This window comes from Salmo salar, chromosome ssa12, assembly GCF_905237065.1.
Source record: "Salmo salar chromosome ssa12, Ssal_v3.1, whole genome shotgun sequence".
Classification (NCBI taxonomy): domain Eukaryota; kingdom Metazoa; phylum Chordata; class Actinopteri; order Salmoniformes; family Salmonidae; genus Salmo; species Salmo salar.
The window spans coordinates 33,975,657-33,987,690 of NC_059453.1; the positions used below are offsets into that span (position 1 = coordinate 33,975,657).

Genomic DNA, 12,034 nt, shown 5'->3' on the forward strand with positions numbered 1-12,034 from the left:
GGTTGATTTATATGTTTTGAAAGAATACGATCAAAATGTTCTTAATCCATGAATCTAAGCTGGGGGAGGGTTCTACTAAGTTATATGGAATTGTTTTAAGAAGGTCATACCAAGGATCATTTAGCTATTTGGTTTAGAATTGTAAGACCCCTTGAAGTATAAAAAAATACATTTGGAATGATTCTATTTTTTTGCTTTACTGCTATAAGCCCATACAAATGTGTTGAATAACATTCACTACTTTGAACAACAATCCCCCCCAAAAATCTAAGGGAAGTTTGTTTTGAAGTGTCTGTCCTATATCTGACAGATATAAGAAATCAGGAAACATCAAAACATTTTGGACTTGTATTTAACCCCTTATTTTTGGCATTAAACAGTCTCCATATAAACTTCCATAAATGTTTTCAACTGGCACCGGGGGACCTTCAGACGAATCTTGTGAGGCCTGTGGGTGTCCTAGAACAAAACAACCAACATGTATATATTCGTGAGAGTCTCACCTTTCCACAGAGGACTCATATTAGTGCTGTTGCCCAAACTGTTCAGACGCTACAGACAGAAGTTGGCAGATCGCCTGTACCGACTTCAGACGAGTCCCAAGGGGAGGGGGGCACAGGCTATTATTCAGATACTAATTTGTGACGTTATTTGTTGATAACATATTTGTTTTTACATGTTCATTGACGTTAGCGTGCTCTGCTCTTGTTCAGTTCTGACCCCAGCAGTCCCAGGTGACAAATAAAGTCACACTGTCATGATTTATTGTCACCATGCTTCCATATGATGGATAACACCATTGTCTGACTCCCTTTGGCTTTGTTTTGGTTTTCATCAGGAACAACTGGATTAAGGCGGTGCAGATGTGCAGTAAGGCCAGGGAGTTTGCCCTGGCCATGGCCATATTGGAGTGTGCCATCAAACCTGTGGCCCTGCTCCCTGTCTGGAAGGACTCTCTGGGACACACCAGGCGAGTAGATTCAAAGCGCACACACTCACAGTCATGTCTTTCACTTTAAATTGGCATCAAGTCATCAAGATAACCTATTTTACTGTGTTATGTCATCCTTACATGTCATTACCACTTCAAATAACGCCTTAATACCATTTAATCATACAAGTCTGCAGCCACTTCCAAGTCTGACTTCTTAGAACAAGTGTAAACCCTAGACCAGTGACGGCTGCTGACTACCCAGGGCGCTGGGTGGTTGGAGATGTCAACAAAGCAGCATGGCAGAAATATAATGCCAAGTTTTCGAACGAACGGTAATTTCTTTGAGAAGATGCTGTATATAAAGCGATCTGTGTATTTGAACAACAGCAGAAATACAACTATTTTACTTTAGCATGAAAACAGACTGTCACAATGTACTGCGTCATTGGTCTAATCCGCCCTACTCAGTCCCGAGGCACCGGCCATGACTAGTGGGCAGGTAATACAGAATATGAGTCATACTAATCTGTACAAGCAGATAATGAACTCAACACTCTGTCGGTATTAAAGATGGGTCAAATAGTACTGTAACACCAGTTACAGAAACTATCCCTAATCCTTCCGCCCAAACAGTCATAGACCTGTGGGCAGGATAAAATACATGATTCTACTGTGCCACCCCAGCCAGGAGTCATGTCATGTAGTCCTTCTAATAGGAGAAAGTGGACCTAATGGAAACCTTGTCCATTGATCCTACGTTTCCCTCCTTAATTCTAGCCTTCCCATCAGCAAAGCTGAGTACAGGCTGAACCAATTTAGAAAGCCAACTCACTGATTCCTCAGTGTAACCCACCACACTTAATCCATAGGCAAAGCCAATGATTCGTGGGCAGATGACAGAATATGGGCCAGCTACTCTGCCTCAGCAGATAGATAGATACCTCAATATTCCATAAATTTCAGTGACCGGTCTAATTGTAAAGCAACACTAGTTACAGCACTATTTCCCTCATCACTCCGCCCCTACACAGTGGTACACTGGTGGGCAGTCTAGACCATCCTTGCTGTACTGACGATGTCAAACAAAGGTCATGTAACACGTGTCTTACTCTCTGACAATTAAGAGAGCGGACCTAATGGGAACCCTGCCCAATAGTCCTGCATCTCTTATTAACTCAAGTTCTCCCTTCAGCCACGCTGAGTACAGAACGTGCTAGAGAGTTAGACGACATGTCTAACAGGTAGAATCGGATAAAAGGAGACGGTGACGACCAAGACGCCCATAGCACAACGGTCTGTGACCTATATGAGCTCTAAATAACCTTTGGCATAACTGCCGGGTTAAGACGTAACACCGCTCTGCTCAAGTTGCCATTGTTGGCAAGGCAGTCGGGTCTCGTCGAAAGAGCTTGGAATCACTGACGTGCTTGGCTGTAGTCAAGGCAAGCAACAGTGCCGTCTTCAGAGACAAAATCTTGAGGGGGATTTGATTCAATGGCTCGAACGGCGTCTCGCAGAGCGCCTCGAGTACCAAAGTTAAATCCCACTGGGGCAGCGTGGCTCTAGCCGCTGTCCTAAGCCGCCGCGTTACCAATAGAAACCGTTTCACTAAAGGCTGGCTGAAGACGGTGTCTCTGCCAAACCCCTCATGACAAGCTGAAATCGTTGCCGCGAACACCTTAACCTGTCTGGGATAGGGGGCAGTATTTTCACGGCCGGATAAAAAACGTACCCGATTTAAACTGGTTTCTACTCTTGCCCAGAATCGAGAATATGCATATTATTAGTAGATTTGGATAGAAACCACTCTAAAGTTTCTAAAACTGTTTGAATGGTGTCTGTGAGTATAACAGAACTCATATGGCAGGCAAAAACCTGAGAAGATTCCAAGCAGGAAGTGGCCTTTCTGCGAATTTGTAGTCCTTCTGTTGCTTCTCTATCGAAACTACAGTATCTGAGCTGTTACGTGACACTTTCTAAGGCTTCCATTGGCTCTCTAAAGCCTTCAGAAACCGGATTGAGGCGTCTCCTGTCTCTGGGCAGATAACAGCAGCACAGTTTGTCAGTGGACTGCCTGGTGACAGAGATATTGGAGATGCGCGTTCACGAGACCTCAACATTTTTTCTCTTCCTTTTTGAATGAATACAGCATTGTCCGGTTGGAATATTATTGCTATTTTACGAGAAAAATAGCATAAAAATGTATTTTAAACAGCGTTTGACATGCTTCTAAGTACAGTAATGGAACATTTTGATTTTTTTTGTCTGGAAATGCGCTTGCGCGTTACCCTTTGGATAGTGACCTGAACGCACGAACAAAACGGGGATATTTGGACATAACTATGGATTATTTGGAACAAAAACAACATTTGTTGTGGAAGTAGCAGTCCTGGGAGTGCATTCTGACGAAGAACAGCAAAGGTAATACAATTTTTCTAATAGTAATTCTGAGTTTAGTGAGCCCCGAAGTTGGCGGGTGTCTGAATAGCTAGCCTGTGATGGCTGAGCTATGTACTCAGAATATTGCAAAATGTGCTTTCGCCAAAAAGCTATTTTAAAATCTGACATAGCGATTGCATAAAGGAGTTCTGTATCTATGGTTCTTAAAATAATTGTTATGTATTTTGTCAACGTTTATGATGAGTAATTTAGTAAATTCACCGGAAGTTTTGGGTGGGAATGCTAGTTCTGAACATCGCATGCTAATGTAAAAAGCTGTTTTTTGATATAAATATGAACTTGATTGAACAAAACATGCATGTATTGCATAACATAATGTCCTAGGAGTGTCATCTGATGAAGATCATCAAAGGTTAGTGCTGCATTTAGCTGTGTTTTGGGTTTTTGTGACATATATGCTTGCATTGAAAATGACTGTGTGATTATTTTTGGCTGTGTGCTCTCCTGACATAATCTAATGTTTTGCTTTCGCTGTAAAGCCTTTTTGAAATCGGACAATGTGGTTGGATTAATGAGAGTCTTATCTTTCAAATGGTGTAAAATAGTCGTATGGTTGAAAAATTGAAATTATTGCATTTTTGAGGTATTTGTATTTCGCACCACGTTCTTCCATTGGATATTTGGCTAGCGGAACGTCTAGATGCAAGTTAATGGTGGCGGGTGAGCGCTGCTTATCAAACATGAACTGTAGTAATGAGAGCACACTCTCGACCTGACAGCACACGGGGTCCACATTCTCTGTGGCGCACCATTATGAAAACACGTTCCATCTGCTGGCATACGTCCTGGATGTGGAACTGGCACGCGAGCCCTGTATGGTTCTGATTACTGAATCAGATAACCCACGGCGCTCTAACCTGTCCCTCTCAGGAGCCAGAACCTCAGTGGCTGGCCGATTTAGAGGCATTTGCTCGATCATGCCTGCCGCCTGAGACATCGCTGCCTCTCTGTGGAATTGGCTGTGATGGCGCAATCAACATTTGAGGCATCTCCGTGTGCCACGGAGCCCCTTGGCGATCGGTATGATTTACAGCCCTCCTGTTCTCACGCGGGCTAGCAGTGGGGGAATGCAGGACAGCGGTGCGTAAAGGCGTCTATCCCTAGTGGCAGTTCGTCCTGGGCTCGTAGGGAAAACCATAGGGGACACTGTACGTTCATGCGTGACGCGAACAGGTCCACCTCGGCTCTCCCGAATCGTTCCCATATTTGGAGAACAATCTCTGGGTGCAGTTGCCACTCGTTGTCTCGGGGACCCCCTTGAGACACGAGGTCTGCTCCGACGTTCTGACAGCCTGGAATGTGTGCAGCTGTCAACGAGCGAAGGTGCTCGTGAGCCCACAGCCACAATTCCTCCGCCAGCCGGTGGAGTGCAGGAGACCTGACTTCTCCTTGGCGATTTATGTAGGCTACTGTGGCTCGGTTGTCCGACCAGACCAACACGTTGCAACCCCGTAGAGTAGACACGAAGTGGGTCAGAACTGTCTCCAACTCCAGGAGGTTGATGTGGCGTCCCGAGGGAGGCCACACACCACGTACCACCCGAGCCTGACATGTCCCTCCCCATCCAGTCAGACAAGCGTCTGTAAACACTGGAATGTAGGAGGACACTGCCCATTGGGACCCCTTGCGTCAGAACGCACGGGTCTCTCCAATAGTTCAGGTCCGCTCTGAGTGAGAGGGGAACTACCAACATCCAACGACGGTGCCTCACTAGGTCCAGTCATAGTTGGGCAAACCATCGCTGTGTTCTGCGCATGTGCAGAAGTCCCAGCGGAACCACATTGTGGGCAGACGACATGAGACCCAAGAGTGTCATGACGGAATGTGCCGTCACCATGTGATTCGGATGAAACCTTCGTAGGGCTAGCAACAAGGCAAATTCGAGCCTTCATAGTCAGTGTCTAGCTGTAATCCCAGGTAGACAATTCAATGACTGGGCCAAGGAGTGCTCTTTTCCCAATTCACAGCGAACTCCATACGTGTGAGATGAATCACTGTCTGTGTTGTGTGTGCGATCGCCAGCTCTGCTGACGGGGCGAGAACCAGTAGGTCGTCTAGGTAGGCTAGTAGCCTTATCCCTTGACGACGCAACGGTTCCAATGCCGCCTCCACGCATTTGGAAAAGGTGCGATGTGCCAGGTCGTATCCGAATGGCATCCTCGTATACTCGTACGCAACCCCTTGGAAGGCGAAACGCAGAAACTTCCTGTGACGCGGATACACTGGCACATGAAAGTATGCGTCTTTTAGGTCTAGGCTTACATAAAAGTCCTTGTTGTGGATACATTCCAGTAGACGTTTTGTCGTAAGCTAAGCTCTCGTTGAGAGTGCGTAAATCCAATATCGGCCTCGTTCCCCACCGTCTTCGTTGGCACTCGGAAGTATGGCGAATATAGCCCGCTGTTGCTTTGCTCTTGGGGAACTACTGTGACCGCCTCTGCCAAAAGTTCCATAATCTCTTTCACAAGAGCGGCTACTTTCTCTGGCGTCTTCATCACCGTCTCCACCACGCCCGAAAACGGGGGAGGAGTTCGGTGGAATTGGATGGCATAACCCTTCTCCAGCGTCCGTCTTAGCCAGGAAGAGAGGGTGCAGCTTCGCTGAGTAATGCCCTGAGGGCGAGAGAGCTCCAAGCTGTGGTACAGACAGAAGGAAGAACCTGTATTCCTCTATGGCCCGGGCCCCACTGTCCCTTGACACTGAAGTGGTGGGACAGCCCGGGGTGGGCCCCCCTCAAAAGGGGGAGTAAATATTGGCGCGTTCTGTGAGAAACGGAGGCGCAAACACTTTGGTTATATGTGTAACCTTGTGGTTCCAGCCCTCCGTGAACGCAGTTCGGGTCTGAGCTGCACTGACTGAGGCGCCAACCTGATGCGGTGCATCATCCAACAACAGCGATTCCATCATTGGCCCAACATGGGGCTGTGTACACAAGCTGTTCCTCAAACCCTTATCCACATTACTCCTCAGAGTGTGTGGTGTAGGGTTGGGATTATTAGTGTGTTCTGTGAGAAACGGGGGCGCTGCCACTTTGGTTATACATGTAACCTTGTGGTTCCAGCCCTCCGTGAACACAGCACGGGTCTGAGCTACACTGAGGTGCTCGCCTGTGTTAGTGTGTCCTCTCCCAATAGCGATTGCGTCATCGGCCCAACACGAGGCTGTGTGCGCGAGCTGTTCTTTAAACCCTTAACCACATTACTCCTGAAAGAGTGTGGTACAGGGTTTTTATGAGGTATAGCATGGCGGCTCATCAAGAGCGTCCGCTTTGCTGCCCTCGTCATTTTCCTTCAACATCCTCGTGTGTGCTCAGCTATGCACCCCTGGTGGGCTGTGCTACACACAGAGTGGTGAGAGATAGAGAGAAGGAACCTGAACGGTTTCGAGTTTATGGAAAATAGGTTCTCTTGTGACAAAGTCAGATGGAACACATTCTTTATTAACAAAGGACACATTAGCGCCTCCATCCCTTTGCAGGGGTGGGGGATGAACAGTGGGCGATGTCACGCGAGGTGCTGCGCTCTCTCCCGTCATGGTCGTCATCTCTTCTGGCTGCCCCATGGCTGCCAGGGCGATGAGATGAAGACCTCTTTTGCCGGTGAGGCAGCTGTCTTCTCTGGTGCTGCCGGAGGGGCAGGGCCCGCTCTTGGTGCACCGGACGCTCTGCGACCACCAAATTGGGCATGGACCTCCCCGCCGCATACAGCCGACGCCTGTATGAGATGGAGGATGGCACCGGAAATTCTTGACGCTTCCTCTGTCTCCTCTCCCGATAGCTCAGTCTTACAGGTGGTGAGACGGGATAGAGAGGCCGCCAGGAGGACAATATTGTTAGCTGCTGCTACAGCTTGCACTCCTAGAGTGAAGGACTTCCCTACCAGCTGGACTGTGAGTCTGTCCTTCGTCCTGGGAAACTGGGACGAGGTACGCAGCCAGGACGTCCTCGAGCCTAGGGATCTCCTGAGGCTGTTCACCGTCCATTCTGGGGAATGGGATATACGCCTTCATCAGCGCTCTGGCCGTTACAGGTGATTCCCATGCACCTTCCGCAGACTTAGCGAGTGAGGGCATGGCAGGTGCCAACGGCACCGCCGCCCGTCTCGGACTAGATTAAGGACCGCCTACGGGTTGGAGGGAATGGGGGGCAGTACAATGTCACAAAGAAATAAGTGAAGACACATTATCTAACTGGGGATAACTAGCTAACATGATCACGCGGACTGGGGCATGTTCCGGGTAGCCTCAGAGAATAGTATTGATTTATACACTGATTCTTTGAGTGAGTTTATAAGGAAGTGCATAGGAGATGTTGCACCTACTGTGACTATTAAAACCTACCCTAACCAGAAACCGTGGATAAGAAAAACTGAAAGCACGAACCACTGTATTTAACCATGGAAAGGTGACTGGGAATATGGACGAATACAAACAATGTAGTAATTCTCTCCGCAAGGCAATCAAACAAGCAAAATGTCAGTATAGAGACTAAGTAGAGTTGCAATTCAATGGCTCAGACACGAGGCGTATGTTGCAGGGTCTACAGACAATCACGGACTTCAAAAAGAAAACCAGCCACGTCACGGACACTGACGTCTTGCTTCCAGACAAATGAAACACCTTCTTTTCCCACTTTGAGGATAATACAGTGCCACCTACGCGGCCCGCTACCAAGGACTGTGGGTTCTCCTTTTCCGTGGCCGACGTGAGTCAGACATTTAAACGTGTTAACCCTTGCAAGGCTGCCGGCCCAGACGGCATCCCTCGCCGCGTCCTCAGAGCATGTGCAGACCAGCTGGCTGGTGTGTTTATCGACATATTCTGCCTATCCCAGTCTGCTGTCCCCACATGCTTTAAGATGGCCACCATTGTTCCTGTACCCAAGATGGTAAAGGTAAGTGAACTAAATTACTATTCCACCGAAGAACTCACTTCTGTCATCGTGAAGTGCTTTGAGAGACTAGTCAAGGATTATATCACCTCCACCTTACCTGTCACCCTAGACCCACTCCAGTTTGCGTACCGCTCCAATAGGTCCATAGTCGACGCAATCGCCATCACACTGCACACTGCCCTATCCCATCTGGACAAGAGGAATACCTATGTAAGAATGCTGTTCATTGACTACAGCTCAGCATTCATTACCATAATACCCTCCAAGTTCATCATTAAGCTTGAGGCCCTGGGTGTCAAACCTGCCCTGTGCAATTGGGTCCTGGACTTCCTAAAGGGCCGCCCCCAGGTTGTGAAGGTAGGAAACAACATCTCCACTTCACTGATCCTCAACACTGGGGCCTCACAAGGGTGCGTGCTCAGCCCCCTCCTGTACTCCCTGTTCACCCACGACTGCGTGGCCAACTCAATTATGAAGTTTGCAGACGACACAACAGTAGTAGGCTTGATTACCAACAATGATGAGACAGCCTACAGGGATGAGGTGAGGGCACTCGGAGTGTGGTGTCAGGAAAACAACCTCTCACTCAAAGTCAACAAAACAAAGATGATTGTGGACTTCAGGAAACAGCAGAGGGAGCACCCCCCCATCCACAACGGTGGGACAGCAGTGGAGAAGGTGGAACGTTTTTAGTTCCTCAGCGTACACATCACGGACAAACTGAAATGGTCCACCCACACAGACAATGTGGTGAAGAAGGAGCAACAGCGGCTATAGAAATTTGGCTTGTCACCTAAAACCCTCAAAAACTTTTACAGATGCACAGTTGAGAGCATCCTGTCGGGCTGTATCACAGCCTGGTATGGCAACTGCACCACCCACAACTGCAGGGCTCTCCAGACGGTGGTCTGGTCTGCACAATGCATCACCGGGGGCAAACTACCTGCCCTCCGTGACACCTACAGCCCCCGATGTCACAGGAAGGCCAAAAAGATCTTTAAGGACAACAACCACCCGAGCCACTACCTTTTCACCCCACTACCATCCAGAAGGCGAGGTCAGTACAGGTGCATCAAAGCTGGGATCGAGAGACTGAAAAACAGCTTTTATCTCAAGGCCATCAGATTGTTAAACAGCCACCTCTAGCACAGAGAGGCTGCTGCCTACATACAGACTTGAAATCATTGGCCACTTTAATAAATGGATCACCAGTCACTTTAATAATGCCACTTTAATAATGTTTACATATCTTGCATTACTCACATGAATATACTGTATTTTATACCATCTATTGCATCTTGCCTATGCCGCTCTGTCCTTGCTCATCCATATATTTATATGTATATATTCCGTTACTTTACTTAGATTTGTGTGTATTAGGTAGTTGTTGGGGAATTGTTAGATTAATTGTTAGATATTGCTGCACTGTCGGAAACAGAAGCACAAGCATTTCACTACACTCGCAATAACATCTGCTAACCATGTGTATGTGACCAATACGATTTGATTTGACATTATCTAACTGGGGATAACTAGCTAACATGTCACAAAGCATTATGCGCTAGGCAGTTAACCTCTCTGGGCCAGTGGAACGTTTGCGTCCCACCCTATTCAACAGCCAGTGGATTCGCGTGGTGCGAAATACAAATACCTCAAAAATGCTATAACTTCAATTTCTCAAACATATGACTATTTTACACCATTTGAAAGATAAGACACTCGTTAATCGAACCACGTTGTCCGATTTCAAAAAGGCTTTACAGCGAAAGCAAAACATTAGATTATGTCAGGAGAGTACCCTGCCAAAAATATTCACACAGCCATTTTCAAAGCAAGCATATATGTCACAAAAACCAAAACCACAGCTAAATGCAGCACTAACCTTTGATGATCTTCATCAGATGACACTCCTAGGACATTATGTTATGCAATACATGCATGTTTTGTTCAATCAAGTTCATATTTATATCAAAAACCAGCTTTTTACATTAGCATGTGATGTTCAGAACTAGCATTCCCACCCAAAACTTCCGGTGAATTTACTAAATTACTCATCATAAACGTTGACAAAATACATAACAATTATTTTAAGAATTATAGATACAGAACTCCTTTATGCAAACGCTATGTCAGATTTTAAAATAGCTTTTTGGTGAAAGCACATTTTGCAATATTCTGAGTACATAGCTCAGCCATCACGGCTAGCTAATTTGACACCCACCAAGTTTGGGACAACCTAAACTCAGAATTACTATTAGAAAAATTGGATTACCTTTGCTGTTCTTCATCAGAATGCACTCCCAGGACTTCTACTTAAACAACAACATGTTGTTTTGGTTCCAAATAATCCATAGTTATATCCAAATACCTCCGTTTTGTTCGTGCGTTCAGGTCACTATCCGAAGGGTAATGCCGAGCGCATTTCGTGACAAAAAAATTCAAAATATTCCATTACCGTACTTAGAAGCATGTCAAATGCTGTTTAAAATCAATTTGTATGCTATTTTTCTCGTAAAATAGCGATAATATTCCAACCGGACAATGCTGTATTCATTCAAAAAGGAAGAGAAACAATTGCGAGGTCTCGTGAACGCGCATCTCCAATATCTCTGTCACCAGGCAGTCCACTGACAAACTGTGCTGCTGTTATCTGCCCAGAGACAGGAGACGCCTCAATCCGGTTTCTGAAGGCTTTAGAGAGCCAATGGAAGCCTTAGAAAGTGTCACGTAACAGCTCAGATACTGTAGTTTCGATAGAGAAGCAACAGAAGCACTACAAATTCGCAGAAAGGCCTGCTTGGAATCTTCTCAGGTTTTTGCCTGCCATATGAGTTCTGTTATACTCACAGACACCATTCAAACAGTTTTAGAAACTTTAGAGTGGTTTCTATCCAAATCTACTAATAATATGCATATTCTCGATTCTGGGCAAGAGTAGTAACCAGTTTAAATCGGGTACGTTTTTTATCCGGCTGTGAAAATACTGCCCCCTATCCCAGACAGGTTAACTTTCATTCTGAAATAACTTCATATTTTCCGAGTTAGTCAAATATTAGTTTTGAAAGACTTGAAATTGGCATGGGAGCTAGCAAGCTGCTAGCTAGCTAGCTGCTTATCATACTGATTTAATTTGACAAAAAAAAATCAACCAAACTGTTTATCAATGTTTATCAAAATTACTGTAGCTGTCTAATTAATTTGCTCATGCTTTGTGATATACCCGGTGTTGTGCTGTTTTTAGTCCACATATGTGGCCCTGTCACCTACAGTACAACCTGATGATCACTGTGGAGGGAAACAATGCAATTGGCCAGCCTCCGTCATGCTTTTTTGTCCGACCAGATCCACGATGAGAAGGTTCTAGCTAGTGTATCCCTCTGTCCTTCGACTCTTGTTGGATGTACTTGTCCGGTTTATCAAGTCCCAGGCTCCCATGACTGTTAGGATTATTTATATAGAGGTTAATCTGTACCTCATAGATCAGATCTAGTCTCACGTGGGGAAGTAAGCCGTCTGGTGCGAGACATTTGAACCGTGTATTGGTGAATGGTTACATCCCTGGTGGGCCTCCCGAGTGGCGCAGCGGTCTAAGGCACTGCATTGCCTTGCTAGAGGCGTCACTACAGACCCGGGTTCGATCCCTGGCTGTATCACAACGAGCCGTGATCAGGAGTCCCATAGGGCGGCGCACAATTGGCCCATCGTTGTCCGGTTTGGGGTGGGGGGGCTTTACAAGTAGGCCGTCGTGG

General features: G+C 46.5%; 1 protein-coding gene across 5 annotated transcripts in view; it reads left to right on the plus strand.

Moving 5' to 3' along the window:
• LOC106564864 (nucleosome-remodeling factor subunit BPTF) overlaps positions 1–12,034 on the plus strand; it is a 59,096-nt gene that overhangs the window by 21,832 nt on the left and 25,230 nt on the right. For all 5 annotated transcript variants that reach the window (XM_014131337.2, XM_014131336.2, XM_014131333.2 and 2 more), the window contains one exon: positions 839–970. In XM_014131337.2, the coding sequence (XP_013986812.1) occupies positions 839–970 (132 nt within the window). The remainder of the gene's footprint in view (positions 1–838; positions 971–12,034) is intronic.